Below are 20,321 nucleotides of genomic sequence, written 5' to 3' on the forward strand. Positions count from 1 at the left end.
CTAGCTCCACAGCATCAGTTACCATGGAGATCTAGCTCCACAGCATCAGTTACCATGGAGATCTAGCAGGTTAAAAGAGAGCCACCTTCATGACACGCAAAACTCTGACTTTAGGCCCAACAAACCTCGTTAAGCCACTGATCTGGCTTCGTACTGCAGCCCTCAGGCAGCCATCAGAAGCTCCACATGTCATGTACACGCTCACTACACGTGTAGAAACTTCTAAATCCTGTTATGTCCTCACCTTGTTCAGTATCATCTTATGAAATTAATTAGGCTTTAATCAGATTCATACATAACAAGACTTCTGTTCCTTCTTACTAGACGTCATCATCTGTCTTGATTACTTTTGCAGTAAAAGACAAGAATAAAGAGTATTCTTCTCAGATATAATGAGTCCTACTATTTAACCAGCCTCCTCTTTGATTCAAACGGGAAGCACTGAATCTTTGATATTAGTCTGGAGTGTTTTTTTAATAATGTAGGTTTCTGGGTTATGCTTTCTACATTGTCATCACGGTTCCATTTTTCGGGGCCAAGATCTCATCTCCAAGTCTGTCCTTTTTTGCTGTTTTGAATGTGTGTCAGTGGCTGACCTCGCCGCTTTTCATTTATATGCGAACGTGTCCTTTTCAAAGGGCAAATCTTTTTTTGCTTTTCCTCACGTGTCTCCTTAAAACGAATGCTCTGGATGATACACTCACCTAGAAACACCTAACGGAGGACATCTGTGACTGACTGAGTGACTTTCACAGAATTTAATCGCAAATAAAATCAGGATGAAGGCAGTCCGTCTGTACAGTTCAATGCAAAACTCCTACATCATGTATTTTCAGATCATAAACCTGACAACACTAAAACGCCCACATGGCCGCATTAATATGCAACTGTTCCCAAGACCTCCATTGACCCAAGTGTGATCAAATGCATCACGACAGCTAAACAACTTTTAAAGCGTCGTACAGTCCCGTCCTTGTCACATTCATTCCGTTACACAGTTTGTCAGCAGTGCTAATCCTTTTTTTTAAAAAGCAAAACAATGTCCCTGACTCTCTGGCATCATCAGCAAATGATGTGACAGGTTTACCTAAAATGAATCATTATGAGGCAATACTAAGAGCCCAGACTTCACAAGTTAAATCACAAAGTAAGGAAACTGGCATCACGACAAGTTCTGGATATGTAAATATACAGCATGCATCTGACTGAAATAGACAGAAACAGTCCCGCCACCGTGATTCTGGTGGTTTTGTCTGGTTGTTATTAAAGCTCTATCTTATTTAACATTAAATACAACATTTAAAAGTTCAGAAATCAAACATAAACTGTACTAAAAATCTCTATTTTGTAGTCCGACTCCTGCCGTCCACAGTGAGAGCAGCTAAAGGACGACGTGCCTTTTGTTTGTGTCGGTTGTGTTGCAGAAATCTCACTGGTTTGTTTCTGCTGACAAAATTGCTCACCCACTTTCACAGTAGATGCTTCTTATAGTTTAAAATATGCAGTGTCTTGTGAGCATGGCTAATGTGGGCGCAGCTCTTAGTTGGATAACAAAAAAAAAAAAGATCTGGTTTTGTACTAAAGCCAACGACACACTAGGTGTTATTTCATACAAGGAATCTGCCGGAGTAGAAAATCCCACTGCAGCTTCAAAGTTTTCTCAGAGCAACTGTGAGCCTCGGTGTCATGCTCTTCCTCCTACGCCCGACAATTGCGATGGCAGTAGGAGACGTGGCTGTAAAAGGAAAAAAAAAAAAAACTGATAACAACGCTGCACTGGGTTTGAAGAGAGAAAATCCGCAGCATGACTGGGTCCTGGAACAGCCTGGTGGACCAGCTCACCTCAGAAGCACTGGTGGACCTCCACTGAGACAATCAACAGAAGACGCATGGGGCTCGTCTGAGAGCTTTGGAGGCGAACGTTGCTCAGATGAGCAGCAGCTGGCTCACTACGACATCTGTGCTGCGTTACACAGCGTAGGAGCATCTTTTACTGCAACCTGACATTAAAAAAAATAATAATAGTCTAATTTGTATACCTTAAATCGACCGACCTGGTACACCAGAGGCTTCCCACCGGGGGCTTGGACCCCCACAGTGGGCTGTGAAATGAATGTAAGGGGTCATGAGGTGATTCCTGGAAGTACATCTGCAACAAAGAGTGATGTAAGTTCTGCAACTGTGGGTTTTTTTCTTCATCTGAATCACTTGAAGTCGTAGGAAAGTAATCAAATAAAAAGGGCAGAAAGACAATAGGCCATTAGTTTAAGTGACTTGAAGAACGAGCTTCATTATATTCCAGATTCCATTAATCTGGAAAATAGATTGCAGTGTTTATGAGACACAGAAATGCCAGCAGAAGGTTCACACAGTTTTATTTTGGCAATGTTGGTAAATCAGTGACTTTTAACTGAATTGAAGTATTAAACAGATGGAAGACATTCATGGTCTCCAGAGGATAACAACTTAAAGCTGTCAGTTATAACCTCATTTTTCTTCTTTACTGCCCACACATACAGTTGAAACCAGGCGTTTACATCCACTGTATAAAAAGACACACAACCTTTTTTTCCCTCATTATCTGACAGGAAATCAGACTAAAGGCGACGCTACCAAATACTAAGGAAATGTATGTAAACTTCTGACTCTGAAGAAAGTAATAAAAAAAATCCTGGCGTTTAGCAAATAGAAATTATTTTGGTAATACTAACTGACCTAAAACAGGAAAAGTTTAGTCTGATTTAATGTCAGATAGTGATAAATAAAAGGTTTCATGTCTTTTTATACAGTGGATGCAAACTTCTGGTTTCAGCTGTATGTCTTTGTTAGCATATTAGCATGTTTCAGTTAGCATTTATCCCTGAGTACAGCCTGACAGGCTCACTGTAGTTTATTCATTCTCAACTTGTGCCAACACTGTCCTCGAAATTTCAAAGAAGGTTTAAATACGGGCCTATAAATGTTTATTGTAGCTAACAATATATTATTTTTTTGTTTATTTACTGGGGGCTGCACGGTGACTCGGTGGTTAGCACCATCGTCCCCGGTTCGCGTCCCGGTGAGGACACCCGGGATCTTTCTGCGTGGAGTCTCCATGTTCTCCACGTGCAGCGTGGGTTCTCTCCGGGTTCTCCAGCTTCCTCCCACAGTCCAGAAACATGCTGAGGTTAATTGGTGATTCTAAATTGGTCATAGGTGTGATTGTGAGTGTGTCCTCTGCCTTCGCCCTGAGTCAGCTGAGATAGGCTCCAGCCCCCTGCGACTCCAGTGAGGACTAAGTGGTGTACAGACGATGGATGGATGGATGGATGGATGGATGGATGGATGGATGGATGGATGGATGTTTATTTACTGGCCTCCGGCCTTCTGTCACTTTGCAAAATCAGCCCCTGAGCAAAGAGCCGGTGAGCCTCCCGGCTGTAGAAGCTTTTGTCTTGTTAGCAAAGGCCAGTCTGTTTTCAATTAAACTGACTGTAGCAGTACATTCTTTTTCCCCAAAATTCAGAGTGTTCTCCCAAGTGTAATTAGGCGTTATTGACATTTTCACTTCTCGTCAATAGGTTAAAATGTATTCTACAAATTAACCTACTCTCCGCATTGCTTGGCACCGTGACATTTAAAATCAGCTTCTGAGAGATCAATAAAATAACTGCAGGAATAAATGGGATACTTATTCAGACTGTGCGGGCTGTCGTACATCATAGTGTACAGAGCAACGTGTTGTATTTGTGGCTCGCTGATCCGGGCAGAGAGCAACATTTCCAAGGATGCAATTATGGCACAAGGAATAACTCCTTCAGTCTGAGGCCAAATTCAAAGACACCCTGGAGTCAGACGTCACTGGAGGTTACTGAACCTCCCAGAGCTTCTCATATAATCCCTCCTGAGAATATTTTACCTCTATGTCTCTTAACATATGATTTGTAGAGACGGGGCTGACGGACTATAAATCCCCCATTAAAGGAAGAAGGGAGGGAAGATTCATGATTGGCACTCTCATTTTAAATTAGGTGGTTCATTGAATTTCAGGAATGAACTAATGACAAGGATGTATGTACGTGACACAAGTATTAATGTCTTACTTTCCTATTCACGCCTGACACCGTAGAGCCATAAGAGACATTTATATATATCAGGAAAGTAAAACATCAGTGAGCCTGAGATCAATACGTTAGATGTTAAGTCTGATCATTTTTATGACGAGAATGTAAAGTGACAAGAACGCAGCATTTCTTAGTTGAACTAGAAGGAAGGGAGGCAGGTTTAGTTTGGACTTCAGAGCGATTTGACTGGAACTGCTGGACACAAGCAGGAAGGGAAACAGAGAGAGACAACGGCACACAAACACTATTATTCCTCCAAGTGAGGATTTTCTCTTGTTTTTCTGCACTGAAAATGCAGATTTAGAAGGTTGTGGGCGTCATCGCATGAGAATAAGTTTGTGATCATAGTATTCTTTAGTCAAATGATGATTATTTACAGCTGTTTATTCCTCAAATAATAATGTATGTACTGTATATGCAAGCTAAACCATTGCCACCATGCTGATCAGAGGTGATCACGTCTGCCGTTCACCATCTCAGTTCTGTCTCACTCGCTGCTTCACATGTGTGTTTACATTTTGTCCTAATCTATGGAGGAGACACTTCAGACGGCGGCACGATGAACAGAAACACCACAGACGGGCATCACGAAGACGTACAAATGTCATGGCAACGATTGCAATCCAAGAAGAGCTGATTAGCAAACATTAGCACGATGCTATGCTAATATGAGATAACGAGTTGCTGAGAGAGTGGACCAGATTGCCAAATCGCCATATGGTGGTAACCGCAAGACGTTTATGCAGGTTGACTGGCTGACTATGTGGTTGAACAAACAGGGAGTCGGGTAAAAGTATAACGAATAGCTTCACTGCACATGTCTTTTAAGAATCACACCATGAACAATCGCTATGAGGGTAGCTGTCAGTCCATCTCCTCCTGTTTAGCAGGGAACGCTGTGTCTCTCTTTAAAGGCCTTGAGTAATGACCAGTGAAGCAGACAGGCCAACGGAGCCTGAGGAGGAGATGCTGTGCACTCCCTTGCTCACAGCTGCGTCTCTTAAGCTTTCCTGTTTCTCTCCGTGCCCTCGTGACATATTAGGTACGACTACAGAGGCAAACATTTGACTGCATGTTTGCTGTCAGACTCTCACCCCTCAGAGCTGCACTGAAGTCACTTGGTGAGAGAAAATGAGCAAAAGGCCATGTGTTAAGTCTGCAGCCTTCAGCGAAACCAACAAGCCAAATATGGAGGATAGCATGTCTGGATAACGGAAATATATTATCCGACATTACACGACTGAGACGCATGCACATGCTGTCGTGTTTCATAAGCGCTTATGGCTGGCCGCTGCAATAACAACAGCCACTCTTCAGTCTGATCGTTATTCATTTGTATTGGTTCTGTGACTTTGTACCTCATCGGATTTTTCAAAAGCGATGTTTTCTGGTGTCGCTCCATCAGTTTGATCTCACTTTATGCACACCTGTGACCTTGTGGAGGAGGATGGGGGCTGCGAAAATACCAACTCAGAGTTAGGAAGGGTCGTGGTTTCAGTAAAAGTCTGAACTTCCTGTCTCGTCCTTTAAGTCAAATGAGCATTTTGGTGTTTAACGGTGTTTCTTCGTCTAATTATAACCAACGTTTAGAGTTGAAACGCCCGTCAATGAGTAGAAAAACATGGTGTTGTCAAACTACTCTTTCCAAGACATGACTGAACTTTCACCCTCAAGTATGAAAATATGTAGTTGTCAGCAGATAGAAAAGACAAATTACCATCCACATCAAATTTGTCATATAAATAGCATATACAGACTTCACTGCATGATTGCTAACAGTAGCAGGAGACAAGTATCGGCGTCCATACTGCAGGAGATTCTAATCGCCACCTTTTGATGTACTAGAAGGAATCACTGAGCAGCCACAACATTCAAACCAGCTACAGGTGAACTAAATAACTCTGATCATCTTGTAGAACAAGCGACCAAAATGGGCTTCACTGAATAAGCGTTGCATATAAAATGGACGGATGTAGAGTCGCTGCTTCGAGGTGCGAGGTGGTTTTACCATCAGGATGCCTCTTGGATACCATTGTTTTGGTGGTGTGTCAGGTAGAACACCTCGGTGTAAATCCAGAAGTTGCTGAAGCTTACTGCAGATCTCATTAATGCCTTGGAATTCCTCAAGGGGAAATAGGACATGTTGCTGTGGACACAAATGTCTGGAATGTCCTGGTGAGCCTGCTGACGGGATTGAACCGGATAGGTGGATGTTCTGCTGGGGACATTCATGCAGATGTTGCTTTGACATGTGGCACCCAACCAAACATCTCCACAATCCAGTCGAGCATCTGTGAGAACAAGTTTGGTACACGGAGGAGCCCACAGGACCAAAAGGATCCACTGAGGGTCCATGTTTATGCCCCAGTGTTGTGGCTGTTGGCTGTACAAGACCAAGAAAAGCTTCATGGAGGCGAATGAAAAAGATACTCGCCAACCGTAGGAGACGCTTATTCGTGCATATCTGCATGCAGGATTATAAACATAAGTAAAAAGTGTAAAAAAACTGTCTGACAGGGGAAAAAAAACGACAAACTACAGCGACATTCATCTGCACAGACTAAGAGACCGATGCAGGGTTAGATGACAGCATTACATGTGTGACCACGGCACCACAACAGACTCGGCAACATCCCACTGAGAAAACCGTTACCTTTCTTAACAGGTACAGAGATTATAAGGCTTCCTTAACGAGACAGCAGATCCATCCTCTTAGTTTTGATGTGTGAAAATGCCAGTTTGGACTGGGGTGGGGAGGTTAGGGTGGAAAAGAGAGGCGAGGGCGCCCCAGTAGCTCTGGAAACCCATTAGTCGGGGCTTTTAGTTCCCGCCGCAGTGGCCATGGATCGATCCCACGGCAAGATTTGCGTCATGTTGGTTCCCCTTTCTTCTCTCCATCAACAAGTGCCCAAATGTAATTTTAAAAAAGGAGACAGACTCATCACCAAAACACACCTGCAGCATGAAAGCAATAAAGTCGGCAGCAGAGGCTCTAAATGAGATATTATGTTTGAGATGGTTAGATAAAAAAGTAGAGAGTAACTGGAGTGTGTTTGGATGCTGATGTGAAACCGCAGAAAATACAACTAAACATTGGATATATTAGTGATGGTTGGTTAACTGAGACACTGGGACATGACTAACGCCTTTTTGCTTCGCCTGTGTTATTAATATGACACAAGAAAACACCGGAAAAGGAAAAGCCAAGAGCTCCCTTTTCAACAATAGTAACCATCCAGACGTGTGGATTGTATGTTGCTGCTAAAATGTCAGTGCAGCTCTTGTCCTGTAGTCTTGTATGTGTGAATGCTGAGCCAGTAATGAGTGCAGCCAGAGGAGGCTGGTGCTGATTGGACCCCCTCCGGTACTCGGTGTGCATCGGCCAGTGAAATGTTTGTTACACATTCTGACCTGGATTTGCTGACTGAATAACCTCTTACCCAGTCTCACCGTGGAGAAGTGGATCAAAGGTTTCAAGGGGGCAGATTCACGGCAGGAGAGCTCTTTGACGGAGACCCGCGGTGCAGTCGCTGGATTGGGCGAAAAATAGCACGAGCTGTGACAGGCAGAAGTGCATCATTCTCTGCATGAGAAACTGCTGGCGGGAAGTCAACCCCATCAGCGGGTCCCAAATACGACGTTCGGTGGCTTGGAAATGTCCAGATCAGTAAATATAATTAGAACTCTACACGCGAGTATTCACACGGCCCTTTTCACAGCTTTCTTTTTTTTTTTTTTACGATAGAAAGATGAGTTTCAGATTCCTCCTCCTCCTCCTGCTCCATTTCTGAGGACACGATGGCTCGCTGACGAGAGGATGTGAAGCAGCGCTACACTCAATTAGACTACTATTAAACCTCCATGAGTCACTCGGTTTTGTTGCACGCTGACGCAGCTTTCAGCAGGCAGAAAGATTTCTTTTACGCTTTTTGTAAATATTTCTTTTTAGAATTTTTCTTTTCTGAAACCTGTTACACATCCAAACCTCTGCAGAGTCTGAATCAGAACCTGCTTTATATTTTGAGATTTGTAGCCACAGTTCTATCCTTCTGAGCCACCGCTGGCTCTTCAACAATTTAAGAGACTTTTGCGTCTACATTATTGCAACTAGACTGTCTTTTTTATGGGGAGAGACGGCTGTTTTGTGTCGGTATTTGGTCCATAAACACACATAGCATCCTAAAAGCATCAGTGCAAAACTGCCATTTTCATGCTTAACGATGACGCTTGTCGTTGTTTATTCATCGCTTTATTTCAGTGCCATGTTCGCCTCTGAAAGACGAGGTGAAGTTGCACAGACTCGTCTGTGATTTAAAATAAAGTGACAAGCTGTATCCCCGACGTGCAGCGTTGCATTAGCTTCACTCTCTCCTCTGGATCTGATACGCGCTGTGGCACTGATACGTCTCAGACTTTATTAATCCTGATAAGGGAATCAATAAAGTTCTATTGTGGGAGCAGCGGTCTGAGTTGTGTTGGCTACAAAGGTACATGGCGTGCTGACAGGCTGTCTCCTCCGTGACCATGAGCGAAGAAGCAAAGTTACCAGAAGAGGCCGCGTGACTCACTGTATTTACTTTCTGAGTTCCACTGAACAGACAAGGTCCACAGGTTGCAGAGAAAGATGATTTAAATTTGCAGAACTGACACCTCAGTATTGATATTATTCATCTATGCCGCTGTGAACATCTTGTCTTGCCCGAGGCTCTGCAGGAAGCACATCACGTGAAAGTGACAAAGCAGAGACAATGAATGACTTGAAGCCACGTCGCTCCAACGGCGCCGATGTTCATTTCATGTAAACCAGAGAGTTAAATAAAAGCATCACCAAAAAAAAAAAAAAAGACACGTGATGGTTTAAAAATGCATAAAGCTCTTAAGCCACTCTGTACAGACATTAATATTTAAAGGAATTTACAACCACTTACCTGAGCGGCCCTCTTAAGTCTGTGAAACTCTCAAATTTAAACATTTTGCTGACATTACACACAGTCTGCAGTTCTATTGAAAACACCACAGAAAGCCTACAAGGGTTCGCACAAGATATTGCATTTATATCTTCCAATGTTCAGCCGCTGGGAGCACAAAGCACAATATATTGCCTTTAACAGCGGCCCATCCTGGGTCATGCATTTCTAATGCGCAGGCAGAGGATGTTTGGCTCTGAGACATTCCAGGCAAACGGAAGAGAATCCAGCGTTCGTCCCACAGGTACAACGCTTAACGAGTGAATTAAAAAGCACATCTCGCTCAGCTCAGCTTTGAGATGAGGTGTAGTTTCATATCGATTTATTTTTTATCGCAGCCTCTCTCTGTCAGTGCATTGTGTTAATTACCACCTGGATGTTAGGACGAGCTTCTATTCTTAGTCTGACCCATTTTGTGACTTTAAACTTTTATTTATCCCAGACTCCAAACGAGTGCCGCTAATGTGACCAAAACACTCCACTGCTGTTTCTGTCGTCGCGCCGCTTTGTTGTAAAAACTCGCAGCGTCGATCAGTTATGCAATTAGGAGTTTTATGTTATTAATGCTTTTATGAAATACTACAATGAACTGTAGCCTGAGTGGTGTCCTTGAAGTTTAACATTCAGGTTTCAATCAAATCTGATTCATTTTTGATCCTGTGTTCAAATTAGGTTAAAATTTTCATTGTTTATGAAGACGTTTGATAAATCCATGAGCACTGGTGTGTAGTTTGGCTTTGGCGGTTTGTATGTGGAGCCTAAAGATTTGCAAAGAAAAAAAAAACTATTTACTGAAACGATAAAGGACAGTTAGCACTTAGACATTTTGGTGTAAAGGCCAGCTCATGGTTTTTGCATCCAAGTGTCTGCAAGAATAAGCGAGGGATCAGTTTTGTCATCAAGCCACGAGGTTCTGCTCAGAACCTTCTATGGACAAACATGTGCAGCACAGGACTTGTGACCACACACATGTGCTTGTTTTGAAGAGAGGCTGTGTGATTTGCCATCATCCACACCTTTTTGTTTAGAGGGTTGTAACTGAAGGATTTTGGAGGTGCTTTGATTTGTTCAGGCCTTCCATAGACAAAGGTCCAGACACAGACTGAGGTTCCAGATTCTCCAGGACTCCCGTGCTCTGTACGTCCACCGTGCTCTGCACACCTCAGGAGTAATGGGATTGGACCAGCCTGTAAAAAGCTGCTATAGTCTGTAAAAAATGCAACGTCACAGCCAAACCATGGAAGGCTTGTGTGTGTGTTTCTGGGTTGATCTGAGGGTCACTGTGACCGCTTTAAGTCTGCGTAGCTCACCGACGCCTACTTCTTGTAGAATGAACAGAGTTTCTGCCGTCTGCTTTCAAAACCTACATCTGACGGCACCCGGGGATGAGGACACCACGCATTTACCTCGACACGACAACACATGAATCCCTCTGAGACGGCTGAAAAGAAAAGGCTCGTTACACTTCCTTGGTGAGTTAGTCTAGAGGGATGACTACTCTACTATTCTTAAAAGTTTCTATGCTCCATACATTAAATAAAAAACTGCTTAAAAGAGATGGATGCAGCACACACGCTCAGGCTCGTTGTTTATCACGAGTGGCCATTTGCAAAATTAAAGCAAAAACAGCCTAAACCTGCAAACTTTTACTCAGTGATGACGTACTTGTAAAACATTTCCAGAGTTTAGAAAAGAGATTTTTTTTATCTACGTAACATCACCTATGATGTGAAGTCTGACGGTCGAGCAGGAAGCTGGGTAAACGCTACTGCACATGTGCACTGAGCCGCACAAGCAGGAAGCAAACTGGGAAGTTGGAAAACTTTCTTTTGACTCGACCTGCATTTATACGACAGCCAGGAGATGGTCAGTTCATTTCAAAGGTGCAGCAGGAGCAGTAAAATTGTGGAGCCTCATCATGGCGAGGCTGCTAAGAACAGACTGCTGCCAGCAAAGGAACAGGCCGACGCGTAGCCTTCTGTAAAACTTCTGCATCGTGTTGCCTTGTGACAGGCCAGCTGTTCACCTCACTTTACAGTATTATGTTATACTATCTAAGAAAGTCACTTTGTAGTTACTGGACAGGGATCAGAGTGGTAGAGATTAGTAGGAAACCGCATAAATATCTTCCCCAACATGTTAAACTAATCTGAACGTTTGAAAATGTGCCATATGATTTAAAAATCTGCATAAGCGAAATAACTCTCCACCGCCTGCAGAGCAGTTCCAGGAGTTTTGCACAATTAGATCGTTGAAAAGTACAAGTTAGGCTGAAGCACGCAGCAGTTAAATATGTCACGCTGCAGCTCCATCCACCTCCACCAAGACTCCACGCTCGTATGCATCGCTGCCGTAATCTGCGCAGGACGTAATGCTCTTTGACATGTTTAAAATTGTATTACACGGCTCCGTACAGGGAATTCTTCACAGCCTATTAAATTCCTGTCTGATTTCTGGGTTTTTGTGTGACAGCTCATCGCGGAGGGCCGAATCGATCGAGCCTGCCACAACGAAACAAAACTTACTGATCCACGAGGCTGTTCTCCCTCTACAGCTGTGATGGGGGACGTATGGAAGTCAAAGGACTTGTTTTATGGTCGATAAAATTCCTTTATGTGTTCTTACTTTTAAAGCTATTTATATAACGTCCTATGTAATGTTGGAGACACTAATGGAGCCACAAAGTGAACGGATTTATTCACAGACATCCATAAGCTTGAGCAGATATGTACCAAATCAGCAGTAATCTGGTGCTTTACGGTCGGCTGCACCACGCTGTCATGCTGCTGTAGGAAAATCAAACACTTGTTTGTGTTTCTTTAAATCAATCACGACCTCGGCGGAACTTCCTGCCTGAAGGTTTCCGTTGTTGTCGTCTAGTTGTGGAGGAAACAGCTGAGGTTGCTTCTACCTGCATGCGACACGTCTGGTGAGTCACACTAAACCAACACTCATCTGCAGTAAACTGTTAAGAACACCTGGACAGAGCGAGAAGAACTAAACCTGCTCCTGTGTTGAAATTATTCATGGACTTGAGCAACAACAATCACTCCAAAGCTCAGCACAAGAGAAGCACAGCTCTTATCTTATATCCTCCTCCACCTTCGTATATCCCTTTTTATACTGCATTGCGCCTGAAAACATTCACATGCAGCGATCGATATCTACAATTTAGCCGTAATATGTGATCGTCCGCCTGGCAAAAGTATCATATTGATTGACAAGGGTGCTATGAAATGAAGGCATACATGAGAGGAGGAGCGTTGTCATGGCTATAGGCAGCCGGATTAAACCACCGTGCATGTCTAACCAACACAGAGCACCAGCAGGGCTAAAGGTGAATCAATGCAGTGACTGGGCAGAGGCAGCGTCGGGGTGTGTGGTCGGGGCGTCACTGGGTAATGATGCTGCATGTGAGGCCATTATCCACCTGTTTCAGATGAGAAATCCAGCCTGGGTTGTCACGAAGCCTCATGTTGAGTGAATGACAAGAGTGATTATGTGGCGTTGCTGTGCCAAATTGCTAATGCTTGTTTTCTGACTGTGGCAATAATTTCATCAGCCGTATGATTAATACAGGAGTTACATAATGCGCCGGCGTTGGTGTCGTACAGAGTTGTGATATGCTTTTCTCAGCTCCGAGCAGAACTTTTGGCTCACACGGCGTTGGCTCTTAAATAGCTCCAGCCTGTCAAAACCGTCCTTTTAGCGTATTGTTGAAACCAGCCAGCGAGTGAAGAGATTGTCACTACAGATGGAAAATTTGACTTTGAACCTCGGCACACTGACGTCGAATTGCAAAGTTTTCACCACAATGAGGCTTCATCGGGTCACAATGTTTTAAAATCAGCACTGCATTAAGTTACACATCATAACAGCGTACAGTCATGACTCGATAATCTGACTCTAAATGTAAAACCTTCTTCTATGTCGGATAGCAAGGCTGTCGGATTGTCCAGACCGAGGTCCAGATACGAGGAGGGCTGGACGCTGGAAGGATCATTAGTTGTTCATTATTGTTCATAGTTGTTATAATAACTAGTGTGTTGTTAGAACACGACGCATCGCTGGATTTCAGCCTAACTGACCGGTGCTCTGTGCACGTTCCGGCCATCTCCACCCGGGGCAGCGCTCTGACGGGGTGGAAGTGTCCAGAACACACAGGCAGTACTGGGCTGCTGATGCTAGTTTAGTTAGCGCTCACACTTCTGTTTCCTCCATCGGTGGCGGCGGGGGAGTGGCAGATACGCTCCACCGTTACCATCCATGTTTACTTCCATAAACACTGAGCACGCTCGCTGCGTGTGACGTCGTCGTGTCCTCTTCTGCGCATGCGGGACACTTTTGGGTCGCATGAAGTTCACACAGCAGATCACATACAAGTCGCATTGAACTGGAAACGTGAAGGAAGTCACAAAGAAATCCTCATTGAGCATCAAGTCCTGCAGTGTGAACGTAGCCAATCTGTGGGATTGTTCAGTCAGATAATACGCCGTCATCCTGATTGGTGACATTAAATGTCATGTCGGAGTCACAATCCAAGGCTGTCGCTATGTTAAGCCTGTTTTTATGGCTTCTGTTGGTTTTTCCTAAAAACCTGTCGGATAGCAGGTTCTGGATAGTTAAGGGTCGGATTATCGAGTCACGACTGTATATTGAGCAATGTTTAAAACTCCACAAACAGGGATTTCAAACATTATTTGTTTTTATTGACAGTGACAGCTGAGCAGAGGGGGACATGCAGCAAATCACCACGAGCTACGATTGAACGTTCGGCGCCGGCGACGGCAGCCTTTACACATGGAGCTAAAGGAGACCAACAGTTATTTTGACAAGTCCTCCAACAGCATAAATAGACTAACAAAATAGCACAGTTTAGGCACTAAAACAACTTGCTTCCCAGAACAAATAAACCCATGGTTTTGTCGACCCATCCATCCACCCCCGCCTCCTCTACAGATGGAGCTCCAGCACTCCCTCATTCGCTGCTGTCACTATTATAACTTCTATTTAAGCTCAGTTTACTGCCAGCATTCTTTATTTTTATATTTACTCTCTCCGCTGTAGCTGCGCTGCTTTTTCAGCGTGTTGTCACATCCATCAAGTTGTTATTTATAGAAACAAACAAGCAATAAATCAAGCCCAGAACTGTCGTCACATCACCAGCAACCTGAGGTTTAAGTGACTTCAGCTGGACTCGTCCTTTTCAGTATTGCATGAGCAGCACACGTGTGCTCGTGCAGCTGTGACATGAGGTGTAATGATCACTGAGGGTCGTCGTGGTTCCACTGGAGCACAAGGAGGGTCAACAGACCAAGAAGAGGGCTGAAAAATTACTCGGTGCAAATGAAAACTCATAGTGTAGCCATTGGGGGATCATTATAGATATTGATTTGTTCAGTGGCTGCCTACTGAGGAGGCACTTCTCACAGGTTCACCCATTTTTTTCTAATATCTGAAATCACTTGGCAAAACAATATAATGCACATTTGCAATAAAGGAGGCAGCTTATCTCTTCTTTCATAACTGATTGAACAATTTGGAACAAAAATCCTCAGTGCAGTCCAAATGAACACACGTTAAGGAACTTTTGCATCTTACTGGTTGTGTTGTACTTCACCCCATTGATGTACTCCGGGCAGGGTCTCTCCACCATCCTGCCGCTGCTGCTCCGCGGCCAGCAGGTTCCAATCTCATCGGTGGTGGCATTGCAATATAAACCTTGTGCGAAAAAAAAAGAAGTAAAAAGAAAAAAAAAAGAGGCACACGCTTATAGCTTCCAATCCCCAAGACGCACCTAAAAAAAAAACACCTTTCAAACACTGAACAAGATAAAAGGAAGCAATTCCATCTTACCATCAGCGCTCAGCAACGCCACTGACGCGTTTTCCAAAAAAGTGTCCTGGAAAGCCTCCACCAAACTACAATTCACGTCCCCGAGCTCCCCAAAAATGATCTCGTAAATAGTAGCATCCATGGTGCGAGCCTTCCGCAGAATTAATTCAGAGTCCGAGTCCAGGAGGAGGAGGAGGAGGAGGAGGAGCGGAGGAGGAGGGCACCCTGCGCCCAGCGGTGTCCATGGGCATGTGAGGCTGAGCAGCGGCGCTGACAGGCGCACAGCCCCGCGCGCCGTGTGGGAGCTCCGCTGACCAATCAGAGCCGCGCATCCGCCGCAGCCGACACGGCGACCGGATCACATCAGCTCACACCTGCCGCACCTGTCACCTGCTCCCGGCGAGGAGGTCGGACTCATGGCGGTGACAAAGAAGCCCCGAGAGAGATTAAAAACATAAGAGGCGCGCATAGCTGCTGGTGGTCGCTAATGAGAAGAAAAATGAGACGCAGCAGATCAGAAAACGAGCAGAGAAGCAATTTGCACAATTCAATTAGAAAACACATTGATTAATGTATTAGACCACCACCCAGTCTAAGGTTTAGCTGCCCTGCATTAGTCATGTCTCATGTCTCTGTAATGGTTCATACACCAGAATGTAGAAGATCTTTAACCACAATGATGTTTTTAATGATAAAATATAATTATTGTTGTTATCCATGAGGTTTCTATTTTGCTGTTTTACAATAAGAAAACAGAAAAAAACTGTAAAGCTCATTATTATGTCTTGATTCAGATGTCAGATTATTTACTCACATTCCTGAACAGAAACATTAGTTTTAGTGGCTGAATGTGATGCTTGATCAGTTTTCTCAGAGAAGTCCAGTGAGCTGCTCAGGTTTGGCATAAAAAGATGGATTCAGTTTAAATTCCTCATTCCTGTTCAGAACGGTGAAACGTGGAGAGCTGAGTGGCGTTAAAGTCCTTCATGATGCTGGATATACAATAATAATTCAATATAAAAATAAAAAACTTTGCTTAGTAATTCTTGATATGATAGTCGGTGCCTCCTCCATCACTGAAGAATCCACTCTGAAGCGATTCAAGCGACCTGCTCCCACCGCTTCATTAAATGTGTGGTGGAGAAATAAAAACTGTTGCAGCTAATTAAGTTGAAATCACTATTTTGATGGGTTGTGTTGACGTAATATTGTTGCATCACATTAATATTTTGTGTAATTTACACTCAGATTTCTGCATTAGTTGATGTAAAACTAATTTCATGTTGGTTTCATAACCTAACTTTTCTTTACCTTCAGGTCAGGATGTCTGTTATAACGTGTCTCGACATTATGACGACATCTTTGATCGTAGAGGAAAAGATCAATCTATTTATTCCATTTATTTAAAAGCTGTTTTAACTTTTTTTTTTTTAATGCAAACCGTAGCATTGATTTTTGTTGTTGTTGTTGAGCCCAAACATAGTTTTTTATAGTGAATAAATATTCAAAGACTTTGAGTTTTAAAAACCTCAAAAACAACCTTCCAGTGTCAGATTCTGCTCCATTTTCTAAAGTAAGACTCAAGAAATCAAAACACATCCTTGAGCAGAAGGGGTTTTATTTCTTCTCTACCTGTGATCATGTAATCACCTGCACATGTATCAGTAAAAGACAATAATCCTAATTTCTGCACCACTGAAGTGTACAGACTCTTGTCTTATGATTGGGTCAGAAACTGAACGGTTCTGGAGGGAAACGTTGAAGCGCTGACTCTCCAAAGTGAGATAATATTGAGATTTAATTTCAGATTTAGCATCCAAAATGATGAGCCACGACTTTGGCAGAACGTCCCTTTAATGATAGATAGGTCTCCGTCGCTGCTGTTTTAAATGACGCACGGCTCGATGTTGGGTTTTATTCAGGCGACGTGAAGCACTCGGTAAAGGTCAAAGACTTGATTAAAGAAGCAACTGCTGGCGGGAGAGAAGACGCAGCTCTGGCATCGAAGTCAAGCCTTCGTGTGCCAGTCGTCCATCCCAACAGGTGGATTCATGTCACTGAGGCGGAATCTCCACTTTTGTGTTTGGACACAGTCAAGCCGGGGGACGTATTCCCACCGTCTGTTTATTTATGATGCAAGGTAAAAGAAGGGGATTTAAATCATTCTTATTAGGTTGCAAACATTATTTTTAAGGGGTTCAGTTGGTAGGATGATGTTGAGAGCTGCATCGGCCTACAATTATCCATCCATCCATCATCTCTACACATTAATCCTCACCAGGGTCATGGGGGGCTGGAGTCTATCCCAGCTGACTCAGGGTGAAGGCAGGTTCACCTGGACAGGTAACCAGTCTATCACAGGGCTACACTTAGAGACAGACAACCAAGCACACTCACATTCACACCTACGGACAATTTACAATCACCAATTAACCTCAGCATGTTTCTGGACTGTGGGAGGAAGCCGGAGAACCCGGAGAGAACCCACGCTGCACGGGGAGAACATGGAGACTCCACGCAGAAAGATCCCGGGTGTTCTCACCGGGACGTGAACCGGCGACCTTCTAGCTGTGAGGTGCTAACCACCGGACCACCTTGCAGCCCGCCTACGATTATGTGATTTTAAACTAAATTCAAGATGAATTTTTGCTTGATAAGTCGATCTAAGCGGACAGCTAGGAGTGGGAAATAAAATGCTTTGTTGCTCTGTGCTGGTTTCCTGGTTGAACATAACGTCACATAAAGTAAAGTTTCCTGCTGCTGCTTTGAATGCAGGTTAGAATTATTATTTAATGTAGTAAATGGTAATTCAATATTGATAATTATGATTTCTTATATTATAAATCCCCACGGTTCCAAAATGTTCCCGCCATTTTCAAATTCAATAGAATATATTTAAATCATTATGACTTTAATGTTTTCATGTTTTGTGTAAAACAGGACATGATGACGTGTAATAGTTGATGTGTTTCCTCCAAAAACAAGAGAAAACCGACAAAAAAGATCAGTAGTTTAAAATTTGGTACAGAAACGTACCATGAAGGAGTCTTTCAAGGGTTAACTCAACAAACTGATGCATTTTTTTCCTTTTAGTTCAGAAAGTTCAAGGGAAAAAAAAAACCTGCTCGTGTGCTTTTCTCTGTCGGCCACGCTGGAATATAAACACAATCATTTTGTGTGTCCACCGTAACTTATGACTCCACCAACATTCACGCTTTTGTTTTTTTTTTCGTGGAACTGAGCCGGATTTGACACTTGAGCGAGGATAGTTTTTGAAAGACTGACAGTTGTTGGCTTTCCTCTTTGTAAATGTGAAAATAATTATGAGCACAATTACAATTAGCATGTAGATCAACGCGTCCAACAAAGACCGCGATAAGGTTGAGTGGCTCTCGTCTCTGACAGCCGAGTGCTGCGTAAACATGTGTGCGGTGGGAACATGAGCCATGCATTCATCAGCGGAGCAGATCGTATGCAGACGTTCGCTTTTTAAACCTGAAGTTCAACCCATGAATTTTGTGACATTAACAAGGCGACCTTTACTCTGTAACGGCTTCCAGTTCTTTCCAGTTCATGAATACAGTGTGGGGGAAAAAAACAAGTGGAATCCCAATTTAAAAACCTGCTTTGGTCCTGAATAATTGGACACGTTCGTTAGCTCACATTCTAGTTCACGTGCTGCAGCTCAGGATAAACACAGAACTCTAAAAGTCAGATCTCCAAAACTTTAAACCCGCCCAATGAAAAGTGTCTAGACAGGAAATGTGTCTCATAACCGAGTCTAATATCGTGGCTGTTTACCTGTTAAATTTGAGATGTGACCTTTTCACCAGCGAGAGGCTTTCTCTCTGAGCTCCCTCTGAGCTTCCACAAGCAGCTCTCCACCTCATTTCGCCGCCGTGCGCTTTCACATCATATATTCTTAGATCCGTCCGGCGTCTCGACGTCGACTCGACCGTGTGACTGTTATAATTGGCTATTTATAGAGCTCCAAAAAGTTAATTAATTCTCTCGCAGCACCCACCGTGCAGCCGGCAGCGACGGGATGAGGAATAAACAAGGAATAGCACTAAAATCTTTTAATGTTAATCCTCTTCAGTGTGGTCTGAGATTAAGACTGAACTGTGTGAACTGCAGCAGAACGCAGTTTTGTCGCTTGAAGACGCTTAAAATACTAACAGTCATTACCGTAATGATGGAAACAACCATCGGGACCATCTGGGATTCAGCATATTTATGTTGCCGTAATGATCAACTATTATCTTGGGACTAACTGCAAAGCTGCAGATGGGTAAAAAAAAAAAAAAGAAAAGGTTCAAAGAATCTTAATCATTCTCCCACAAAACCATTTCCCACAGATGAAACCAGAAGTTTACATACACTGAATAAAAAGACATAAAACCTTCTTTCTTTCTCGCTGTCTGACATTAAATCAAACTTTTCCTGTTTTAGGTCAGTCAGGACCACCAAAGCAGGAAAAGTTTGCTTTCTTTCTATACAGTCCATGTAAACTTCTGGTTTCAACTATCAAGAGATTGGCCAGTTCAAAATGTGAACACTACAAATTTAAACTTCACACAGATTGAAGATACAAACCAGAGATCTCCAACTCCGGTCCTCGTGAGCTACTGTCCTGCAGGTTTTCCGTACTGCAGCACACCTGACTCACATGAATGGATCTCCAGCAGCTTGTTGTCAAGTTCTACACAAGTCTGTTAGTGATCTATTAATGTGAGTCAGGTGTGTTGGAAACGTCTAGACCAGGGGTGTCGAACTCCGGTCCTCGAGGGCCGCAATCCTGCAAGTTTTAGATGTTTCCTTCTTCCAACACACCTGATTCAAATGATCAGCTCATCATCAAGCTCTGCAGAAGCCTGATAACGATCCTGATCATTTGAATCAGGTGTGTTGGAAGAAGGAAACATCTAAAACTTGCAGGACTGTGGCCCTCGAGGACCGGAGTTCAAGACCCCTGGTCTAAAACCTGCAGGACAGAAGCTCACAAGGACCAGAGTTGTAGATCTCTGGATTGAACTGATTAAACAGACTTACGCTGCTAAATTCGTTCATTTTGCAAAATTAGCAAAGCTGCACTGTAGAAGCCGATAACATAATAACAGCCGATGACATAACAACGGCTGATGACGTAATAAATTTGCACTTATTAAAATGTAATAGGGCAATAAAGTAATAAAAGTCCCGAACCAATAACATATCTTTTGGCACTCTTATTACCATCCAAATTAATTAAACTGTGAATGAGAGTAATGAAGATCTGCTTTAAGAATGCATTATTTTCATTACACACAACATGTTGTGGTTCCTAAGATTGTGACTCAGGACAGATTTGTGTCTTTGGGAGAACGAGAACTTACACGACATCAAAACTGCTGGCAGGTGAAGCGAATAATATCAG

The 20,321-nt window shown here is 43.3% G+C and overlaps 1 protein-coding gene across 1 annotated transcript in view; it reads right to left on the bottom strand.

Moving 5' to 3' along the window:
• LOC103358090 (corticotropin-releasing factor receptor 2) overlaps positions 1-15,047 on the bottom strand; it is a 38,802-nt gene extending 23,755 nt beyond the window's left edge. The window contains exons 1-2 of the mRNA XM_008282909.1: positions 14,927-15,047; positions 14,672-14,791 (exon numbers count right to left, since the gene is read on the bottom strand). Of these exons, the coding sequence (XP_008281131.1) occupies positions 14,672-14,791; positions 14,927-15,047 (241 nt within the window). The remainder of the gene's footprint in view (positions 1-14,671; positions 14,792-14,926) is intronic.
• Positions 15,048-20,321: the final 5,274 nt, after the last annotated feature.

The sequence above is a fragment of the Stegastes partitus genome, unplaced genomic scaffold, assembly GCF_000690725.1.
Source record: "Stegastes partitus isolate 25-593 unplaced genomic scaffold, Stegastes_partitus-1.0.2 Scaffold289, whole genome shotgun sequence".
Lineage (NCBI taxonomy): Eukaryota > Metazoa > Chordata > Actinopteri > Pomacentridae > Stegastes > Stegastes partitus.